Below are 23,010 nucleotides of genomic sequence, written 5' to 3' on the forward strand. Positions count from 1 at the left end.
AGCCAAGGCTGGGCATGGTGGCTCATGCCTACAGTTCCAGCACTTTGGGAGGCCAAGACCATTTGAGTACAGAAGCTTGGGAGCCGCCCAGGCAACCTAGTGAGACCACATCTTTAATTAAAAAGCAACAACGGCCGGGCGTGGTGGCTCACGCCTGTAATCCCAGCACTTTGGGAGGCTGAGGTGGGCAGATCACGAGGTCAAGAGATTGAGACCATCCTGGCCAACACAGTGAAACCCCATCTTTACTAAAATACAAAAATTAGCTGGGCACGGTGGCACGTGCCTGTAGTCCCAGCTACTCGGGGGGCTGAGGCAGAATTGTTTGAAGCCAGGAGGCGGAGGTTGCGGTGAGCCAAGATTGTGCCACTGCACTCCAGCCTGGCGCGTGGATAAAGAGCGAGACTCTGTCTCAAAACAAAAAAAAAAAAAAAAAAAACATCAGCAACAACAATAAAACCATAGCCAAAGTTATGCAGCTGACTGACAGAAGAAAACATAGTCCAACTTGATCTTAGTATTCTAGGCACTGAAAGCCTCTGAGGAAGGCAATTCAAAATGAAAAGAATGTGACCTTATGTGTAATGCTCTCAATACACTAACTATTGCTCACCTGGGTAGGTACTAATCTCAGTATCAGTAATGAACTGGTAGCTTCTTCTAGTCATACCTGTACTTTTTGATATCCCAAAAATGTCATGGGGTTAGTTTAACAAGAAATTGTTAATATGACCCTTATTCAGTGAATGTGGAATCACTAAGACTTTTCTTCTTTACTTACATATTGGACAAAATTATTTGCAGTCAGATTAAGAAGAGGAAGGCAAGGTGTTGATCAGCATTTTAAATTCTCCCCATCTAAACCAAATCAGGGGTTCATATGCATGGCATTACTCATACAGAAGCATGGTTTATAGCATGTTCATGTGGACCATAACAAAAATAAGTTATAAGCAGGAAGACTACTTACCATCAAAGTGGCTAGAGGGTATGTATATTGCCACCTAAACAGCTATGAAGATGTTAATACTTTGTATTTGTACCAATTAGCTTAATCTGGCTAAAGAGTTCCTTAAATATCTCTAAGCAAACATAAACAATATTCTGAGTCTAAGCTTTTTCCTGTAAAGTTAAATTTAAGCAATAAGAAGAGCTTCCAAAAAATAAATTTATTACTGGTCTTCCAGATTTTGTATTAAATTGTGGTACGATGTCCCTCTAAATGGAGGAAACCTGATAGGACTTTAGCCTTTCATCTGACACTCTGCTTTCCAGATAGACTGAAAGAATACCAGAAATTTGCTCAAGAGTCCTTGAGGCAAGTTACCACTGGGCAAGTTATGCTAACACCCGGAAAGGACGAAGGTACCTCTTTGCTGGAGCAGCCCATATCCCATGACATTGACTCACGGAAGCCTTATTTTCTTGATACCTCCCTCCCTGTAGGTTCTAAAGCCCCAGAAATCATCATCTAGCTCAGCAAAGCATACTATCAACATTTCTACTTCTAGAAAGCAGAGAATGGAATGCTGGGCACATAACCATCAATCAAGAAGCCAAGATATGCAAAGAAAGGGGAACCAGCAGAGAATACAAGCTGGGGGAATCAAAGTGCTACCATGTGCACGTGACATCTGTAAAAGACACTAAGATTTGCAGAAAGAATAATCCAAACAACCAAAATGGCTCTTACCAGCTACTACCATTAGTGCAGACGTGGGTGAGGAGGAGGGAGAGGAAGGAGGAAAAGGGAGCAGCTAAGCATTGTCAAAGAGGAAAAGAGGAAGATATGTCTGGCATTCAGTAACATCAGATCAGAAAGGAGGACCATCTGAGCTTTCACTTATGTTCCATAAGTCACTGCTAGCTGGCCCTGACCCTGATCATATCAGTTAACTTCTTGATTTCCAAATCTCTGAGATGAAATAAAAACAACCGATATTTGAAAAGAAATTAATGACATGAAAGCTTACAGATCCTCTTAGGTTTACTGGGTCTCATTTTTTTTTTTTTTTTTTAAGAAAAATATATTGACACCAAAAATAAAGAAAAGGACAAATCCAGTTTCCTGGTTCACATGTTCAACCGTACTTCTCCTCCTCCTCCTCTTCCCTTCCTCCTCCTCCTCCTCCTCCTTCTCCTCCTCCTCCTCCTCCTCCATCCTACTCATGCAAACTCAAAGTCTGAAACAGCTCTTTTCTCTAAAGAGCTCAGCCTGTTGGAAAGAAAGTTTGAGTACTATCTATGCAGGTAAGAAGTAATCAGGATGACAAGGCGGGGGGAAAAAGAACAGCAGCAAGTCAGAGTCCCATTGGCTTCTGCCTGTCCTGACTGGCAAAAGCAGAAAGCAAAGCCTCAAACCAGTTCTCTGACAGGGCCCAACGCCTCTGCAGCACCCCCGTGTAATTACACACTTGAGTGACTGGACTCTGAAGAAAATTGAAGGCCTGAGCTCCGAACAGCTGCCATTTTCTCTCTCCATCACACCAGCGTGATTACTTGAGAAATGAACAGCCCCGGCTCAAAGCTACTCCAGAATTCTCAGAGGAAATATGGCTCTGTGTTCCAATAATGAGATTCTTAAGGCAAGCGTTACTTACAATCACTCCGCAAAAGGAGCGAGCTGAGCCCCTATATCTTACAAATTAGAATTTAAGAAACCCAGCGACAGTCTTGGACGATCATTACTCTTCTGCTGCTCCAAGGATTCTAGGCTTTGGTCTATATTTAGTGCAGAAAACTGTTAAGTTCTTAAAAAGGTAATCATAATAAAAAGAAAAACTCACCATAATTAGCTTCCTATAGAGGCAAATTCCACCCCATTCTAGGTCCAAACTGACGGATTCTTCTACCCTCCTCATCATTACCCTTTTCTGCCAGAAAGTCTTGGCTTTATCCAAGTAAGATTTAACAATCCTTTCATTAAATTAAAAAAAAAAAATCTAAATAGTCTTTCTTCCTTCTTTTGAATGAGAAAAAAAATTAGCAAGTTGCCATAGATATAACATTTCTTAGCTGAAACCTGTCACCTGGGGGAAGCTGAAATATTACATTGTGCTGACATATAAATTTTTCCCTCTCAAATGCGTCTTCTGGTTTCCTCACCATCTAGCTATTCTAGGGTAGCAAAAGCAATGAACTCTCCCTATAATTACATATTTTTTTAAATGGCTGTTCTTAAAAATGTTATATGCTTTAGAGTTAACCAGCTAGGCAAATAACTGAATGAGTGGCACTCTTGTTAATCAGAGATGTGAGGTAGATAGTTTCCCTTCATTCTGAAGTATGAAATAAAAAATGGCTGTGAAGATGTATGTTTTTTTCCTCCATGAAAAATGATAGAATTAAGGTACCAGGAATGCCAATTCCACAAAGGGACAAGAAAGAAAACTCTAGGAGTGAAAAGGTGCTACAGTCCCCCAAAAGACAAGCATGCAGCAGCAAGGCAAATGCTCAGGACCACGGGGCGAGGGACTCTAGGAACAGTCCTACTATGCTAATTCCGACAACTAACTCAACCAGAACGTGCTAGGAGTGGAGGCCGTACAAGTCATCTTTAAAATTCCTTCAGCCTCTAGAAATTCTACCCACTGGCCAAATGCACACTGGCTCTCCTCATACTTGCCAGGCTCACTCCCCGTTCCTACTTCCTACTAACTCTTATATTACTTAAGTTACAGGGACAAAAATCATACATTTACTACCAATACAATAATCCGAGCTTAGATTTCAATATAAATAAAAAGGGATCAGTGAAGATGCAGAATACATTTAAATTTCTCTGGTTGGTGGGGAGCAGTGCTGGATTTCTTTTTTTTCTTTTTTAAGTTTCACATGAGAGCCATTGCTTATGTCTATGGAAGAAGAGTTAAAATTAAGAGTATACTGGCTAAATAAGATGAAATTTTAAAGCTACCATCATGAGGACCACAGGAATGGTAAGGCACGGGGCATTTCTAAACAGTTAGGAGATGTAAGTTCCTGTGTATGACTATATGCATAATGGCCAGAATAGTCCTTTTCTCACTAGAGCAGGTTCCTTCAGACCAAGGACAAAGGTAGATGTGAGAAACTGTTAATCCACAGCTCAAGCCCCACTCATTCCATAATTACAAAAGGCAGCAGTTTTTCCTCTGACCACAGCCATCAGAAGGAAAAAATGCTTTTTGCATATCATCCACTGTCCTTACGAGTTCTGAAAAATGCTACTCACAATAAGCATTGTGACCAGAAGATTCTTCTTGGTGACTTGAGCATGAGAGAAGATGTAGTTCAGTACAGTGTTCATGTCACTTTTGTTCTCTTCCCGGAGGGCGAATACACATTTGTCATAGTGACCTGCATGCCATGAAAAAAACTGGTTCTCACCTGTGTATAAATGTTCACATATACATGCTATTTGTTTTGTACTATCTATAATTTATGAGACAAGCAGTGAGAAGAAACATCTTAAGGATTTTCTTAGATGAATTTGTACAGAAACTGACAACGTGATTTAGTAAAAGGAATACTGGACTAGGAGTCAGGCAATTTGTATATAAGATCTGGGTTCGAGGCCTAGCTCTTTTAGCAATTTACTGTACGTTCCTGAGCAAATAATTTTACCTTTCTGGGCCTCCATTTTATTTAATTTTTTAAAAATTGGAGAGATGGATGTGCCTTAAAGACTGAAGGGTTGGGGATAACTCCAACCCCAGTCTTACTCTAAACTCTCTCATGATTTCCTTAGAAAAGAAAGTGCGGCTGTTTAAAAAGCAATGTAAATATCATTAAACTTGATGATTTTTAAGGTCTCCCCCAGAGCTTGAGATTCTGTTTCCATGTTTGACTCACAGAAAATAGTTCACCCTATCCAGTAACAACAGTTTTAGCTAAAAAAATAAAACCACACCAAACTTAGTAATATCCATGAGAAGTGTGGCTGCTACCCCTGGAATCAACATTTTCTTCTTTGAGTCCTTGAAACAGCTAAGCAATGCCTCGGAACGCCAAATCCAACCCAAGGTATAGATCAAGGAGAACTTTGCATTAAGTCAAAAGGTCTGTAGGGAGACTAAAGTTATGCATATTTTCACTTGCCTTCCATAAGGCCACTAGGGGCAGGTTAGTTCTGAGTAGGAAAGCTATGTTTTACAACAGAAGCATAAGCCTCTGGTACACTACAGTGATATCTACCATGGGATATAAGTAATATTCAGTTCTTTAGAAAACAGCTTACCTCAGAATTAAATTTCCAAGTAAAGAAGAATTAGTATCTGAATATTCTCAAGGGTCAGAATTTTATGAAATCATGAAAATAGTAAAGGATTATCACCTCAGTTCAGATTCCATGTTAGGTTACAAACCGGAACAGTGGCATTCAAACTGCAGTATCGTGGTTTCCTAGAATACTGAGTAGCTTGGACCACGGTAACCAGGCTTTTAACTGTTTTAAATATTAGAGATTGACATAAGAATTTTTTTTTCACAAATGAAACTATATTTGAAAAACAATGGACTACAATATCCAGAGAGTTGCCAATTTCATAAAAGACACATTCTGACCAAAAGAGAAGCTGTTTAAAAATTAGCTGTTCTGTATTAATATTTTCCTCTACCAAGACTTAGCTTTGAAGTGACAACACAAATACACTTTGGCAGTAGGATCAGGGGAAATAAAAATAATACATTTACCCAGGATGAGGAGAGACATTCACAGAAAGAAAGCAATGATACTTCTTTTTTTGACTTTGAAGATCTTGCATACCAAGATACACTTTTTAAAAAATGTTTAACAGGCCAAGTGCGGTGGCTCACACCTGGAGTCCCAGCACTTTGGGTGGTCGAGGAGAGTGGATCACTTGAGGTCAGGAGTTCGAGATCAGCCTGGCCAACATGGTGAAACCCTGTCTCTACTAAAAATACAAAAATTAGCCAGGCATGGTGGCACACACCTCCAGTCTCAGCTACTCAGAAGGCTGAAGCAGGAGAATCACTTGAATCTAGGAGGCGGAGGTTGCAGTGAGCCAAGATCACACCGCTGCACTACAGCTTTAGTGTCAGAGTGAGACTCTGTCTCAAACACACACACACACACCCCAAAACAAAATGCCTAATTATGAAATATATACACAGAATATATAAAACATATGGTATCAGTTGAAATAAGCACCCATATATTATTTTAAAGCTATTAAATTTTAATAGAACATCTTTAGTATCTTTGAAGACTCCTCCACAGAAACAACTACTAAGCTGAATTTTACGTTAACTATTCTTTTGCGTTTCTTAACTTTTATCATCAAGGTATGTACAGTTTAATTTTCCTGGTTTTGAACCTGAAAACAATGAAATCACTGTACCATTTCTTTTTCATAACATTGTAGTTTCGAGATTCATCCTTTTGTTCAGTGTATGCCTTGGGCATCCATTTTCACTGCTGTATAGTAATACATGGTAGCGATACTTCAATGATCTACTCTACCTATGTATATTTAGATTGTTTCTTGTCTTTTTTGAGATTACGAACAGTGCTGTCACAAACAGTGCTCTATATGTCTCCTAGTAAACATGCAATAGTTTCTCTAGCATACGTTTTCTATGAGTAAAATTACTAGGTTAAAGAATACAAATAGGCTGGGCGCGGTGGCTCAAGCCTGTAATCCCAGCACTTTGGGAGGCCGAGGAGGGTGGATCACGAGGTCAAGAGATCCAGACCATCCTGGTCAACGTGGTGAAACTCCGTCTCTACTAAAAATACAAAAAACATTAGCTGGGCATGGTGGCGCGTGCCTGTAATCCCAGCTACTCAGGAGGTTGAGGCAGGATAATTGCCTGAACCCAGGAGGCAGAGGTTGCGGTGAGCCAAGATCGCGCCATTGCACTCCAGCCTGGGTAGCAAGAGTGAAACTCCGTCTCAAAAAAAAAAAAAGAATACAAATAATTTCAACTTTATTAAGTACTGACCAACTATTACCCAAAGTGGCAAACCAATTTGTACTTCATGTACAGAAGCAATGAAGATGATGATGTGACTTTTAAATTTTTGCCAATTTCATTGTGGTTTTGGTTCATATGTCTCTAATTACTAATGGGATTATCTTTGTGTAAGTTTATGTATTATTTGTACTTCCTCTTCTGTAAAATATTTTTCTATATCTTTTGCTCAGTTTTCTATTAGGATGTCTTTAACTTGGTGATTCATAGCAATTCTCTAGATACTTCTTTTTTAGGTATATGCTTTGTAAATATCTTCTCATACTTTATAGCTTATATTTTCAGTCTCTTTTTGGAGACAGTGTCTTTCTCTGTCACCACGGCTGAAGTGCAGTGATGTGATCATGGCTCACTGCAGCCTCAACCTCCCCAGGCTTAGGTGATCCTCCATCCCGAGCCTCCCAAGAAGCTGGGACTACAGGCACACACCACTACACCCGGCTAATTTTTGTATTTTTTGCAGAGATGGGGTCTGGCTATGTTGCCCAGGCTGGTCTTGAGCAGTCTGCCAGCCTCAGCCTCCCAAAGTGCTAGGATTACAGGCTTTTCAGTCTCTTTATGGTGTATTTTGATGAACAGAATTTCTTGAGTGGGGTTTAAGTAATCAACCTTTCAACAAAATCTTCCTATCCTGAGATTATAATAATACTCTCCTAAACATTTAATAGCTTCACCTCTTTAGTACATATTTAAGTCTTTAATTTATCAGGAATTGATTTTTGTGTATAGGTATAAGATAGAGATTCCATTTCTTTCCTTTTTTCTTAAAAATAACCCATTGTGCTAGTATTATCTATTGAAAAAAAATCCATCCTTTCCTCATGATCTACAATGCCTCGTCTATTGTAAAATAAGTTTTCATATATGGGTGAATCTGTTTCTGGGCCACTGTGTTCCATTGATCTATAAAGCTGTCCCTATACCTATATCATACTTTCTTAATTAATATGGCTTTATATTAAATATTGATACCTGATTGGGAGAACTTGTATTTCTTTGGAAGTATCTTGGTTATTGTAAGACTTGTCTTTTATGGAAATTTTAGAATTAGCACTACAAATACCCTAACAGAATTTTTACTGAAATGTCAATCTACAGATGAATTTAGGAAGAATCAGCACCTAATAAATAGTGTACATTCCAATTTAAGACCTTGATAATTTATTTAAATTTTCTTTACTACTATAATCTTCTTGATTATAATTTTCTCCAAAAGAGGCTTGCACACTTTTTGTTACATTTACTCCTTAGTATTTCATCTTTTTGGTTGCTGTTTTATCAACTAATTAATTAATTATTTAGAGATAGGCTCTTGCTCTGTTGCCTGGGCTGAGTGAAGTGATCCAATCATAGCTCACTTCACCTTTGAAACCCTAGGCTCAGGCAATCCTCTTGTTTCAGTCTCTTGAGTAGGTAGGACTATAGGCATGTGCCACCCTGCCTGGCTGTTTTTAATTTTTTGCAGCAATGGGATCTTACTATGTTGCCCAGGATGGTCTCAAACTCCTGGCCTCCCAAAGTGCTGAGATTATAAGCATGAGCCACTATAACCAGCCTGCTATTTTCAATGGTATTTTTCCCCTCTGAACTGCTTTTCTTTCTTTTTTTTTTTTCCTCCTTTTCTTTCTTTATTGAGATGGAGTCTTGCAGTGATGCCAGGCTGGAGTGCAGTGGTGTGATCTTGGCTCACTGCAACCTCCACCTCCTGGGTTCAAGCGATTCTTGAGTAGCTGGGACTACAGGCACATGCCACCACACCCAGCTAATTTTTGTATTTTTAGTAGAGATGGGGTTTCACCATGCTGGCCAGATGGTCTCAATCTCTTGACCTTGTGATAGCCTGCCTCAGCCTCCCAAAGTGCTAGATTTAAACAACTGCTCTACTGTAAACACAGTTGAATTTTGTATGTTGACTTTCAGATTTGGTAATCATGTTAGATTTTAAATAATTTAATAATAAATCTGTGAATCCTTTGAGGCTTTCTAAATAGACACCCTACCATATCTAACAGTGGCAGATTTATTGCTTTACTACTTTCTAGCTCTTAAAGCCTTTAATTCTTTTTCTTGTCTTACTGTACTGGCCAGGGCATCCATTATAGAAGTAGTGACAGCAGGCATCCCTGTCTTATTACTAATCTTAAAGAGAATGCTTTCAACTTGCCATAATGCATGATGTGTCTTGCAGATTTTTCTGTGGATCCCCTTTACAAGATTTTTAAAGTTTAATTTTACTCCCAGTTTCCAAGAGTTTGTCATGAATGGATGTTAAATTCTGTCAAATGCTCCCTCTCCATATTCTGTTAGATGATGAGCATGTTTTTCCTCCTTTCATCTATTTCATGATAAATTATATTAATTGACCTCCGGATTGATCAACCTTGCATGAGTAGGATAAAGGCAGCTTGGTTGTAATGTATTATTTTATACATTGCTGGATGCGGTTTGCTAATATCTACATGAGGACTTTTGCTAGTCATGAGTGGCATACGCTGCTTTTAAAGGAAGTGAAAGGGAGCAAATGTTTCAAATTTCAGATAATGTTTCAAATTCTGTGGTGTTTCACTGCCATCTTGTGGCAGAAAGCAATGTCATCAGTACACAGCTTTAAAATTTTAGCCAAATTTCACTCTTACAGACGACGTAAAATTTAGTGAAACTCTTCAGAGAAAGCCAGGGATAAAGTCTAACTAAATGATATACTAAAAAGTACTGGAAAATCTGAGCTAGCTCTTCCCAGATGCCTCTGGTTCAATTCATGGATTAGCTGCTGAGAATCAAGTTCTTCCGATATGGGTTTCTCAATTTCAGCCTGTGATGACTCAATCAACTCACACTATACAAGGTCAACAAGATGTCAATAGGAATGGTAATCTCTATTAGAAAAATTTCCTTGGCCCTTCCTCAGAAGCACACTGGATTTCTAATTTCATCAAGCTGTGTTTTGTTGTTCATTCTTTAGTGCTAGTAGATATAGAGGTTTATTTTTTAAGGGAGTGGTGATAGGAGAGAGAGTTTATTAATGAGAAGTATTGGTGACAGGAAAGGGCTTAGCTCTAACATGGTCTGAAAGGGATAGCTTGGGTTGGTTATCAGAATCAAAGCTTTCTTAGCTAGAGAGTCCTTAGGAAGAGACTTACCATTCTGGAATTGTGTCTCTACTCGCAGGTACTGCCGGAGCAGATCCATCACCACAGCCTTCATGTGGCCTCGGATGCCACTTCGGTACCTAGGCAAATAGAAAGTCTCCTCTGAAAAACCTGACAAGCCAACACTATTAAATAATAAACCCAAAGGACAAATTTACCTCCACGACTTTCCAACTGAACTGCTTTCCCTCTGAATAAAGAACAGCCTAAAATGAACTACAAAATTAACTTACATTCTAAGCCTAAAAGAAATCTCACCATAGACAAGACCTTTTTTAAAAAAGAAGAAAAGACAACAAAAACCTGCACAGCCCCACCTACCAACACCTTGATTCAGTTTCTAACTGCTAAGTAGAAATTATCATCATACTCTTGAAATGGCTGAGATACCTGAAAAATTTATAAGCATCTTAAAATTAAAAGTGCTCTGTGAGGCAGGGTGCTGTAGGTCACACATGTAATCCCAGAACTTTCAGAGGCCAAGGCAGGAGCATTGCTTGAGCCTAGGAGCTCCAGACCAGCCTGAGCAACATGGCAAAACCCTATATAAAAAAAATATATATATATTAAAAAATTAGCCAAGTATGATACCATGTGCCTATAGTCCCAGCTACTCAAGAGGCTAAGGTGGAAGGATCGCTTGATCCTGGGAGGCAGACGTTGCAGTGAGCTGAAATTGTGCTACTGTACTACAACCTAGGTGATGTGTGAGACCCTGTCTCCAAAAGGTAAGTAAACAAATAAATAAAAATGCTCTGGGACTATCCCTTTAGTATTAACAGCAACAACCACAATTACTTTTGCACAAACCTAATACAATTGGCTCCATAATCTAAGAAGAAAAAATGTCATACTGGGCCCTGTACCAGAAGAAAAATTAGGAGCATCATCAAAATGGCAAGGTAAAATAAAACAACACTATTTCTGTACCTTAATAATTGACAGGCCAGATGCAGTGGCTCATGCCTGTAATCCCAACAGTTAGGGAGGCTGAGGTGGGTGGATCATTTGAGCCCAAGAGTTTGAGACAAGCCTAGGCAACATGGCACAACCCTGCTTCTTCTAAAAATATAAAACTTAGCTGGATGTGGTGGTACATGCCTGTAGTCCCAGCTACTCGGGGGTTGAAACAGGAGGATCACTTGAGCCTCAGGAGGTTGAGGCTGCAGTAAGCCATGACTGAGCCATTGCACTTCAGCCTGGGCGACACAGTGAGATCCTGTCTCAAAAAATAATATAATAATAAATAATTGACAAGAAAAAATGTAGAATATTAAGAAGTCAGAAATATTGAGCATGAGAGTTAGCTCACAATTCTAAGATATTTAGAAGATACAAGGTACTTTCTAAGACATAAGGTGCTTTCTAATTTCTTGAAGACAAATCTGAGGTAAATCTCTTGGTAACTACTTAAAAGAAAGGAAGGCATGAGCATGGACAGGTCTGGGAATCTGAAGTTACAAGTTACTACCTCTGCACCAGTTGGACAATGCTCTGAGTATTCATAAAGAAGACTTCCCGTTCAGATTTCCGGTTCAATGTAGCTGCATGGCTATCTAGGATGTTGGCAATCTAAGGTATAAAAAAGGGAAAAAAATGAGGCCCAACCCAACAAAGGGCCCCAAAGCATTAGCCTCTATAGCATCAGCACTAGGAATCTTCTTGTTATAACATGACAATTCCCATCTCTCACATGTTGGCAGCAGCTGGAAGTTACTGAGCATAGTTTATATTATATAGGGGCTCATGTTAAATAAACAAGCAGATTTCATCCCTTGTTACCCTTTCCCAGATGAATTAATGACTACATTACAGAAACTATTATCTTACCAAGATCTGTTCAAGGTCAAGATCTAAACTTCACTCCCCACTTGTCTACCTATATTCCCTACATGTACATCTGCTTTATGGGTAAAGAGTAAAGATACTCCCAAGGTAGTAAGAATGTCTCTGAAATAAAACTACCAATAGGCCATGCGTGGTGGCTCACACCTGTAATCTCAGCACTTTGGGAAGCCAAGAAGGGAGGATCACTTGAGCCCAGGAGTTCAATACCAACCAGGGCAACATAGTGAGATATCGGTCTCTATAAATATTTTTTAAAAATTAGCTGGGCATAGTGGTGCACATCTGTAGTCCCAGCTACTCGGGAGGCTGAGGTAGGATGATCCATTGGGCCTATGGGGTAAAGGTTACAGCGAGCCATGACTGCACCACTGCACTCCAGCCTGGGCAACAGAGTGAGACTCTGTCTCAGAAATAAATAAAACAGCCAGGTATGGTGTCTCACACCTGTAATCCCAGCACTTTGGGAGGCCGAGGTGGGTGGATCATGAAGTCAGGAGATCAAGACTATCGTGGCCAACACGGTGAAATCCCATCTCTACTAAAATTACAAAATTTAGCGGGGCATGGCAGTATGTGCCTGTAATCCCAGCTACTCAGGAGGCTGAGGCAGAGGAGTCACTTGAACCCAGGAGGCGGAGGTTGTGGTGAGCTGAGATAGCACCACTGCACTCCAGTCTAGCGACAGAGCTAGAATCCATCACAAAAAGTAAATAAATAAATAATACTACTAACATTCCTCTACCTTCAATTCAGGAAAATACCTCTAATTAGAGAATAGCCCGGGAACAAAGCTATATGGCCTGCATGGCCCAAGTGTGCTCTTCTCATAACTACAGATACGTTATACTTCACATACAGTACTTTCACTACTGGGTTTGTACACTGAGGTAGTTTTGTGAGGAATACAATGCTTAAAAGTATACAAGTACAACATCCAAAAAGTAAGAAAGATACAAATAGGAAGGAATCCTACAATATGAACTTAAGCATTGTTAGCCAGAAAAAAATAAAGATAGTGTTAACCTATAAATACCTGCTGGCTGGGAAACTGACAGAGGACTGATGTGATGTTGCTAGCATACTGAGCCATTTCCTTCTTGATAGACTTCTCCACATTGGGGGGAATGCGGCCAGACACACTGGTCATGATATCTTGCAATTCTAGGAGAGGCAGGGAAGGATCTCTGAGGGTTTTCATCAATCGCTCTACCCAGTCTTTCACCTAAAAAGAAAGCATTGGTAAAACAGGACCCAAAGTTAACATAATTTCCCCAAATAAAAAGATATACAGTTGTCATTTGATATATGTGGGAAATTGGTTCCAGGACCACCTCTCATATAAGAAAATCTATACATACTTGAGTCCTGTGGAACCCATGTATATGAAAAGTTGTGGGCTCCATATCCCAAAAATACTGTAATTTTAACCCATGTTTGGCTGAAAAAATCCACAGAAGTGGACCCACAGAGTTCAAAGCTGTGTTGTTCATGAGTCAACTATATGTGAGTTCACTATCATGTACTACTTTTTTTCAATATAAAATTTATATAATTTTCAATAGAGATAGGGTCTTGCTATGTTGACCAGGCTGGTCTCAAACTCCTGGCCTCAAGCAATCTTCCCATCTCAGTCTCCCAAAGTGGTAGGATTACAGGTGTGAGCCACCACACCTGGCCAACTATCACATAGTACTTTGAAATTGCCATGTAAGCACCCAACATTGCCCCGTTCTCCAGTTTCTCGAGAGGAAAAAAAAAAAAAAAGGAGTAATCACAATTAAATGTGAAGTCTATGACAAGGACAAGAAACATGGATTCTTAATTTCCAGTTTAACGGAACATAGAAAAAAAAAAAAAAGGATTTAAAGATCTCAAGTCCCATAACTGAAGGTGGGAGAGTTTTAGGCCAAACAGCTTTCTTTTCTTCCCTCTTAAACAATCCTTATGAGACTTTCAACTGTCTTGGAGAATAGGTGCCCTATTTGTACATCCCTTCTCCAAAAGACGTGATTCATACCTTGCAGCTAAAGAAAGGATCTGGAAGGCAGTATCCATTCATTACATTGACCAGATTATCCAGGACATAATGGAACACTCGATGGAGTTTCTCGCCCCTGAGTGCCGTGCTCTGGATCCGTGGCAGACTACCCGTGTGAAGCTCAGCCTGTCAACCCCAACAAGAGATCACGTCATCTACTACTTTTGATCTATGGTACAAACACACCACTGCAACTTAAGAGTCATCATTCAAAATCGAGACATCCTTTTACCATACCCAGCTACCAGGAGGGAAGTCAATGGAGGAAACATTATAAGGAAATTATGGAATCTTAGTATTACAGTAACTCTTGCAAACTCTAGTTCCATAATACTACAGGTACAAATACAAGGCATAAGATTAATAGGGGACAAAGCGAAAGAAAACACTGGTAAACCAAGCACTGAAATCACTTGCCTCTCCAAACCACCAAGTTCTTTAGCTCTTAGACAGCAATATTTGGAGTGCCTTCCTACTCACCTGCTGAACCTTGCTGGGGTTGTCCAATTGCATTTTGGCTATTACACAGCCAGGGTCAAGAGCTGCTCCAGGTCGCTTGACGTAATGGATACAGCCAGACTCCGCAGCTGTTAAGGTCATCACCATCTTCATTACCTATAGTGAAAAATAAATTAGAGTCTAATCTGTTTTTACACACATGAATGCTTAAAAGAGGTCAATTTTTCCCTTAGCATCTAAGTTGGGCCACAGCTAATTCAACCCAGAAAAAAACGGGAATTTACCAACATCTCCTAGGGACTATCAAGGTGGGCAGTTAGAAAATCTCTCAGTACCTCACTTTAGGAATTAGTAACAGTTATTGACATTCCTCATTTCTTACTTTTAAATCCATTTTGGCATAATTTATGATTTTACTTGTTTTGTACTTGGAAAGTGAGGAACAATTTAATCTCTTCATACCAGTGAATCCAATTTAAGACATCCAGGCCAAACGCTAAGGATCATTCTTCACTCCTCTTTCTCCCTTACCTACCAATCACCAACCCATCCGTGTATATCTTCTAAATCTTTCTCAAAAATCTTCCTCTCTTGCCATCTCTTCGGGTAAGGCCTTCTTCATCTCTGGGCCAAAGTACTTCAAAGGCCTCCTAAGAGATTTACCTACTTGCTATATACCTCCAGCAAGGTCACTAAAAGCAATCATTCTAGAGCTCAAATCTCATCATACTAGTTTTCCACTTAAATCGTTCAGAGATTACTCACTGCCTCCAGGATAGTGTAAACTTACTAGTATATGGCTTATAAGATCCTTCATCACCTCACATTCAAGATTTCACATTACTTCTTTATCATCTTTGCTTGTCCCTCCCCATTAAAGCTTAGTCTATGCTCAAGCCACACCAATACATTTTGCAGTTCCCTAAATACACTGTGCTCTCTTGCTTCTGCCTGTGTACATGCTATTCCTTCAATGTGAAGCACTCTTCCCTGCCCTTCTTCACCTGCTCTATTACTATCCATCTTTCAAAACTAAGATCAAATGTCTCTTCATTCAGAGTATCTTCCCATATAAGCTTACTTTGATTTGGGTTAAGTGACCCTCTGCACTCTATGCTTAGCTCTCTTAAAATTAATCATATTCATTACTTGTCTGTTTTGTGCCCCAGTTCCATGTATCTTCTCTAGATAGCTAGCAGTTAGCACGCATTAACATTCCATAAGCTCTAATACCTAGTATCTATTTTTAGAGCTAGAGATTCCTCATTTGCCAAAGTGTTTTTATGTGTTTTAAAAATCTTAAGGTTCATACTTCCAATTAAGCCAACTGACGTGTCTTTTTCATTCTTATTTCCATTCTGTTATCTTTTTTTTTTTTTTTTAAGAAATAGGGTGTTGACTTGTGGCCGAGCTGGTGGTACAATTACCATTCACTGCCGCTTGAATTCCTGGGCTCAAGGGATCCTCCCGCTTTAACCACCAGAGTGGCTGGGACTGCAGGCATATGCCACTGTACCATGTTAATTTTTTAATTTTTTGTAAAGTCAGGGTCTCACCATCTTGCCTGGGTTAGTCTCAAACATCTGAGTACAAGTGATCTTCCTGCCTCAGCCTCCCAAAGTGCAAGCATTACAGGCATAAGCCACTGCACCCAGCCTCCTTTCTGTCACTTTTCAGTCTTAGTCCAACTCAGTCAACCCTTTTCCTACCCTCTCCTCCCATGATTCCACAGTCCATTCACCACCCTGACCTCAATCTCAGCATAGCACTGGCCAGCAAACACATGACCTCCATCTTCTACAATGTACTGGATTAACTTCCCAGCAGAAGGTGAGCGCATCACCGATGGGTCATTTTCCTTCTCAAACACACAGGTTTTATTGCCAATAGTGATGCGATATCTAGGAGACAAGTGGAAGTATGTAAGCTAATAAAGCACCTCAGAATGTAAAGGAGAATGGTAGAGAAAAAAATCCTGAGATTTTATACACACACACACACACACACACACACAAAACATTCACTGCATCTTTGTTTACAATGTCAAGTAACAAAAATTTCCTTCAATAAGAATCAGATTAAGAAAATTATAGTACAATCACATAATGGAATACTATACGACTATTAAAAATAACAAGTACCACCATTTAAAAAAACACACACACAGATATTGATGATGTAATAGCTAACATTTCTTGAACCCTAGCTATGTTGTGGCAATGTTCTACACATTTTCAACATGTTAATTCATTTCATTCTCATAATATCATAACCAATGTTCAATATTTGTATTTAAAGAAAATATATTTAAAGGAAAAACAATGTGTACACGAATGTAACTTGTATAGGCATATCTAAAATCTCTACTCAAATATATAGGAAACTTCTAACAGTAGTAACTTATAAAGAAAGGAACTTACTTTTCATTGTCCACATACACTGGAGTGGTAGGGAGACACATTTTTAATTGTAAACACTATTATACTTTTGATATTTTTAAGTGCATGTACTATTTTTAACTACAAATGAGTACCAATAAAAGCCTGGAAAAATCTCAAGAGCTAGTAACTAATAAGCGATAAGGCTAATAAGATGACCAGCAAATGGACCTCAAACAGCCACTTACCTATCCACTTCCTCCTTCATATACGTGGTGTAACTGCTGCCATCATAGGACAAGAGCAGTCCACCGTCGCTCAGCCGATGTACATCTACTTCTACACATGAGCCATTCATAATTACCACATAGGAGTTGGGGGACTGTCGAGTCACCTGCAGAGAATGAGAATGAGGGTGAGTGTATCCCTTCTAGGTACAGCTCCAAACAAAATTTGAATGCTTCAAAAATTCAGATAAGAAAGATCTGTCAGGAGGAAGAAAATACATGGCACTGATGCTATTTGCATCAGTGTCTGTGGGCATGGCTCAGTCCTGCTGTGAGCAAAGAGGGCAACCTCAGTTTTTCCCAGCTGTGGCTGTTCCCTGTCTCTCCTTTATCTTGGTGGCATATGTCAAGTTGAGGAACAACAAAAAAGTTTTCATAGAAGAACAAATGCTGCTGACACAAACAATGACTATAATTTCACTAACACCCACATCCCTGCATTACATCAAACTTTTTCTCCTGCCTCTCAACCTAAAGAAAGATAGCTAAAAAAGCAAGGTGCAAGCAAGCTCCAATGAGGTTCAGCATACCTTAAGTACATATTTGACTCCCTCATAGATAAGTTCAACATCTACTGTATTCAGAAGTGTATGAGCAGAAAGGACTTGACCCCTGAAAGAACAACAACGAGACAGACACTTACTACAAAGTTCTAACAGTTAATAAGGAAATCTAAAAGATTATCGACTGTACCATTTCCTAGAATAATAAAAAACTAGAAAAACCTAAATGATCTTTTTTTTTTTTGAGATGGGGTCTTGCTCTATTGCCAGGCTGGAGTGCAGTGGTGTGATCTCGGCTCACTGCAACTTCTGCTTCCCAGGTTCAAGCAATTCTCCTGCCTCAGCCTCCTAAGTAGCTGAGACTACAGGCATGTGCCACCACGCCCAGCTAATTTTTGTATTTTTAGTAGAGACAGGGTTTCACCATGTTGGCCAGGATGGTCTCGATCTCTTGAGCTCATGATCCGCCCACCTCAGCCTCCCAAAGTGCTGGGATTACAGGCATGAGCCACCGTGCCCAGCCCTAAATGATCATTTGAAAGGAATTGATCACATCAATTATGAAAGAAACATATAATGGATTTTTTTTTAATTAGAGTAAAATACATATTACATTTGTCATCTTAACCATTACAAAATGTACAGTTCTATAGTGTTGGGGATATGGACACTATTGTGCAACCAATCTCCAGGACTTTTTCAACTGTCAAAAGCAAAACTCTGCACCCATTAACAACGCCCCATTTCCCCCTCCCACCAGTCCCTTGTAACCATCATTCTACTTTCTAGTTCTATCAGTGTGACTACTTTTGATACACCACATATGTAAAACCACACAGTATTTGTCTTTTTGTGACAGGCTCAATTCACTTGCCCTAATGTCCTTAAGATCTATGTATGTTTTAGCATGTGTCAGAATTTCCTTCCTCTTTAAGGCTGAATAATATTCTATTGTATGTATATGCCACATTTTGTTTATCCAGTCACCCATCAACAAACCTCTAAGTTGCTTCCATCTTGTAGCTACTGTGAATAATCTTTCTATGAATGGGGCTGTACAAGTATCTCTTTCAGACCCTGCTTTCAATTATTTCAGAATACTCACAAGTGGTATTATCAGATCATATGGTAATTCTATTTTTAATTTTTGAGCAACAGCAATACCATTTTTCAATAGTGGCTGCATCATTTTACATTCATATCAAGAGTGCACAAGTGGGCATCCTAATGGGTGTGAGATGATATCTCATTATGGTTTTGATTTGATTTACTTAATGTTTAGTGATGTTGGGCATGTTTTCATATATGCAACAAAATATACAGACATTAAAAAGATGTGAACTAATAAACACTTATAAAAAAATATACTACTGTTGGCTGGGCATGGTGGCTCACACCTGTAATCTCAGCACTTTGGGAGGCTGAGGCGGGCAGATCATGAGGTCAAGATATAGAGACCATTCTGGCCAACATGGTGAAACCCCGTCTCTACTAAAAAATATAAAAATTAGCTGGGTGTGGTGGTGGCACATGCCTGTAGTCCCAGCTACTCGGAAGGCTGAGGCAGAATTGCTTGAGCCTGGGAGGCAGAGATAGCAGTGAGCTGAGATTGCGCCACTGCACTCCAGCCTAGCTCCTGGCGACAGAGCAAGACTGTCTCAAAAAAAAAAAAATATATATATATATATATACATATACACACACACACACGCACATACATACACATACATACACTGTTGAGTGAAAAGGGCAAGGTAAAGAACAGTTTTGCAGTATGCTACCATTAGAGTTTTAAAAAATCAGGAGGTGGGAAGAAACAACTATTACATGTTGATATGGTTTGACAGTGTTCCCATTCAAACCTCATCTTGAATTGTAGCTCCCAAAATTCTCATGTGCTGTGGGAGGGACCTGGTGGAAGTTATTTGAATCACGGGGGCGGTTCCCCCATACCGTCCTCATGGTAGTAAATAAGTCTCATGAGATCTGATGGTTTTATAAAGGGAAACCCCTTTCACTTGGCTCTCATTTTCTCTCTTGTCTGCCACTAGGAAAGATGTGATTTTGCTCTTCCTTTACCTTCCGCCATGATTGTGAGGCCTCCCCAAGGCATGTACAACTGTGACTCAATTAAACCTGTTTCCTTTATAAATTAGCCAGTCTTGGGTATGTCTTTATTAGCAGCATGAGAACAGACTAATACACATGTACATGTTTATGTCAGTTTAGGATATCTTTGGAAGGTTAGAGAAGAAATTGGTAATTTGAATTTACTATAGGGGAAGGAAACTGGGTGGCCAAGGAAGGGAGGTAAGAGAGACTTTTCACTTTGCATCTTTTTTGTGCCTTTGAATTTTGAACCACATGAATGTGTTAACTGTTCTTAAAGATAAGGATTAAGGTCGGTCGAGGTGGCTCACACCTGTAATCTCAGCACTTTAGGAGGCCAAGGTGGGAAGATCACAAGGTCAAGGGATCAAGACCATCCTGGCCAACATGGGGAAACTCCATCTCTACTAAAAATACAAAAATTAATTGTAGTCTCAGCTACTTGGGAGGCTGAGGCAGGAGAATCACTTGAACCCGGGAGACAAAGGTTGTGGTGAGCCGAAATCGTGCCAATGCACTCCAACCTGGGCAACAGAGCAAGACTTCGTCTCAAAAAAAAAAAAAAAAGACAGTAGGCTGGGTGGACAGGAAAGGGAGAATATTACCAGGGAGAGAAACGTTATCAAGAAAAACTTTTGCTAAAAGTAGAGAAAGAGTGATAAAGCAAGGTGGTAAGTTGTTAGTTAACTGGTGAATCTGAGCAAAGAAATTATATAATAATATATAGAAATTATTTGTACTATTCATGCAACTCTTAAAAACCTAAAATTATTTCAAAACACAAGTTTTTAAAATAAGTTAAAAACAAAGCATTTTAAAAGGAGGGAGGGGGGCTTGTAGAGGAAACTGCATTTGACACATTTGTACACCAATAAATAAGAAAACTATTTAACTAGGTTATGGATTATATATTGCAGAACAGAAATAAGTAGGACTGGATTGGTAAGAGGGGACAATGTATATAGGGAGTTGAAAGTCACACCAAGGGATTTAGATTCGATACGGAAGAGAAACGTCAAGCTGCTGAAGGTTTTACTGCATGAGAGTAACATAGTTAAAGATACTTATCATAGGGCTTGAATAACTCCGAAATCTCAGTTCAATTTTTTAGAATTTGTTTCTTTTCTTTCTTTCAGAAACCTCAAAAGGGAATTGATATAAGTCTAACAACACAGAAGGAAATAAAAGTGCCTGTGATTGAAGTGCTTTAAAATGATTAGCCACTTGGACCATTCCTCTGGGGACTCAGGCAGAGCTTAGTCTCCTGAATCAGCATTAGATATTAGTTTAGCCCCATAGTTGTCTGACCCTCTACTTGAAAGAGTCAAGAGGTCATCCTGAATATCAGCCTTAATTATTTACTTCTGAAAGGTGGTACAGGTAATACATGAAATATTTAGGCTTCAATGCTAGGGAGAAATACCAGATTTTTATCACCAGGGTTTGAGGAGATTTGATACTTATTCAGGACAGAATATCTACTGCAGCTGGATTCCAGTTTTTAAAGAACCAACCTATTCTAACTGTGGTATAACTTAATGTCTAGAATCTGCAGTTAGACTCCCCAAATAATTTGCCGTAAATGTCAATATCCCCTCTCTTTCTCGCCACCATGGTCCATGAAAAACAAGTAGCACTCATAAGCTGCCAGGAATGGACAGAAGAATAAATGGGTCTTTGAGCTTCAGTCCCTGTACTCAGGAACTTTGGTTAGTTTGTATAGCCTACAAGAAACAAAGCCTACCTTTCTAAGGAGTGAAGGAAGTTAGAGATGCTATTCCGCAGGCTCACATCTGCCACATGGAGGGCCCCACACACAACCCCCAACATGGTGTCAGGTCGCTCAGCCTGAAAGGAGGAAAAAGAGGGCAGATCAAATGCATGGTCACTTGGCACCACAGCCTCTTAAATGAAATCAGATTTGTTGTGATGGAATTTGTTGTGATGAAACAGTTATCAACGAAAGTCTCCATTTTCATTGCCCAACTGATTTTTTAGATAGAAATGAACACATTCACTTTTAGAATTTGATTAGAGGCACCATTTGAAGTGAAATGAAAAATGACTAAGGCTCAAAAATAGGCCTTTGACAGAAATAAATTTTAAAAGATACAAAGATTTGGCTACTGATAATCTCAAAGAAAAACAGTGTATAGCCAAAATTTGGACCTTCAAACAATTTATATGAATCTAATAATTTTATACAAAATCTTGGATAATTTAGGATAGCCCCAGGAATTGAGGAATAAGTGATAACTTTTGATTTAAATCAGTCCTCTCTCTTCAGCATTTGGTAGATGCGGAAGTTGGTAACTAGGGACCAGATTTAACATTAAATGAAGAAAAAGAAAAGTATTTCAATCTCTGCATGCCTCTCCTCAAATATACCTTAGGAAATAATGCTAGAACATAAAATGACTGTGTTACACAAGCACAGGAACTATTAGAGTGCTAAAATTACACTGACTCCTAGATTCTTCCAGGTAGATCAAGAACCATTTAGATTAGGATCAATTTCATTTAGTGACAGGGATTGAGCACACAAGTCTATAAAAACCCAATCCCAGAAGCTGTTTGTGCAAGTGGAGAAATACACACCTGTACTTTTTCTGCTATCAGTCTGTCCAGCCAGCCAGTATCAATTCTGTTCATCTGAAAGCTTTCAGTCTCTAACAATTTGATCAGGTATTCAACTGTAGTTCGAAAGTCACCCCGGATAGACAGCTCCTTCAAAGCCACCACCATGTTTCTGGGAAAAGAACAGAAGCCAATCTGTTTCAGCAAAAAACACTTCAATGTTTTTCAATCATTTTAAAGAACTTTCATTCCTTTGGAATCTTGAGAGGGAAGGGAGAGAGGCAGTTGCACAAACAAGGGTGCAAGTGTGCTCATTCATATCCATTCCAAAGAGGAAAATTTGCAAAAAGTCAGTAAACTTATGAATTCTAACTGATATTACCATAAGAGCATCAGGAAATCAGATACATTTCATTATAATGAGTAAGGAACAAATTATATGCAAACCACCCTCAGCTTTTACTAAGTTTCCCTTATTCCATTCATTTATTGTTGGCTAACAAGAATGAGGGCATTAATTCTCCCTATCCTTATACCTTATTTATTTTATGTACAATTTACATACCGTAAAATATACTTATTTTAAGTATACAGTTCAATGAATTTTCAGAAGTGCTTAATTTAAAGATTTCCATACAGTGAAGCAACTCTCTGGGTGCAGTCATATATCAGCCTGACACTGCATGT

General features: G+C 39.2%; 1 protein-coding gene across 16 annotated transcripts in view; it reads right to left on the reverse strand.

The window, feature by feature from the left end:
* ACACA (acetyl-CoA carboxylase alpha) overlaps positions 1-23,010 on the reverse strand; it is a 328,053-nt gene that overhangs the window by 148,771 nt on the left and 156,272 nt on the right. For all 16 annotated transcript variants that reach the window (XR_004269722.1, XM_032280776.1, XM_032280784.1 and 13 more), the window contains 11 exons: positions 22,345-22,495; positions 21,491-21,594; positions 17,665-17,746; positions 17,096-17,241; positions 16,220-16,370; positions 14,491-14,625; positions 13,990-14,136; positions 13,006-13,194; positions 11,596-11,696; positions 10,116-10,204; positions 4,214-4,338 (listed from right to left, as the gene is read on the reverse strand). Coding sequence is in view for 15 of the 16 variants with exons in the window: in XM_032280776.1 (XP_032136667.1) it covers positions 4,214-4,338; positions 10,116-10,204; positions 11,596-11,696; positions 13,006-13,194; positions 13,990-14,136; positions 14,491-14,625; positions 16,220-16,370; positions 17,096-17,241; positions 17,665-17,746; positions 21,491-21,594; positions 22,345-22,495 (1,420 nt within the window). In the remaining variant the exon portion in view is untranslated. The remainder of the gene's footprint in view (positions 1-4,213; positions 4,339-10,115; positions 10,205-11,595; positions 11,697-13,005; positions 13,195-13,989; positions 14,137-14,490; positions 14,626-16,219; positions 16,371-17,095; positions 17,242-17,664; positions 17,747-21,490; positions 21,595-22,344; positions 22,496-23,010) is intronic.

The sequence above is a fragment of the Sapajus apella genome, unplaced genomic scaffold (assembly GCF_009761245.1).
Source record: "Sapajus apella isolate SASKATOON/1434 unplaced genomic scaffold, GSC_monkey_1.0 scaffold12, whole genome shotgun sequence".
Classification (NCBI taxonomy): Eukaryota; Metazoa; Chordata; class Mammalia; order Primates; family Cebidae; genus Sapajus; species Sapajus apella.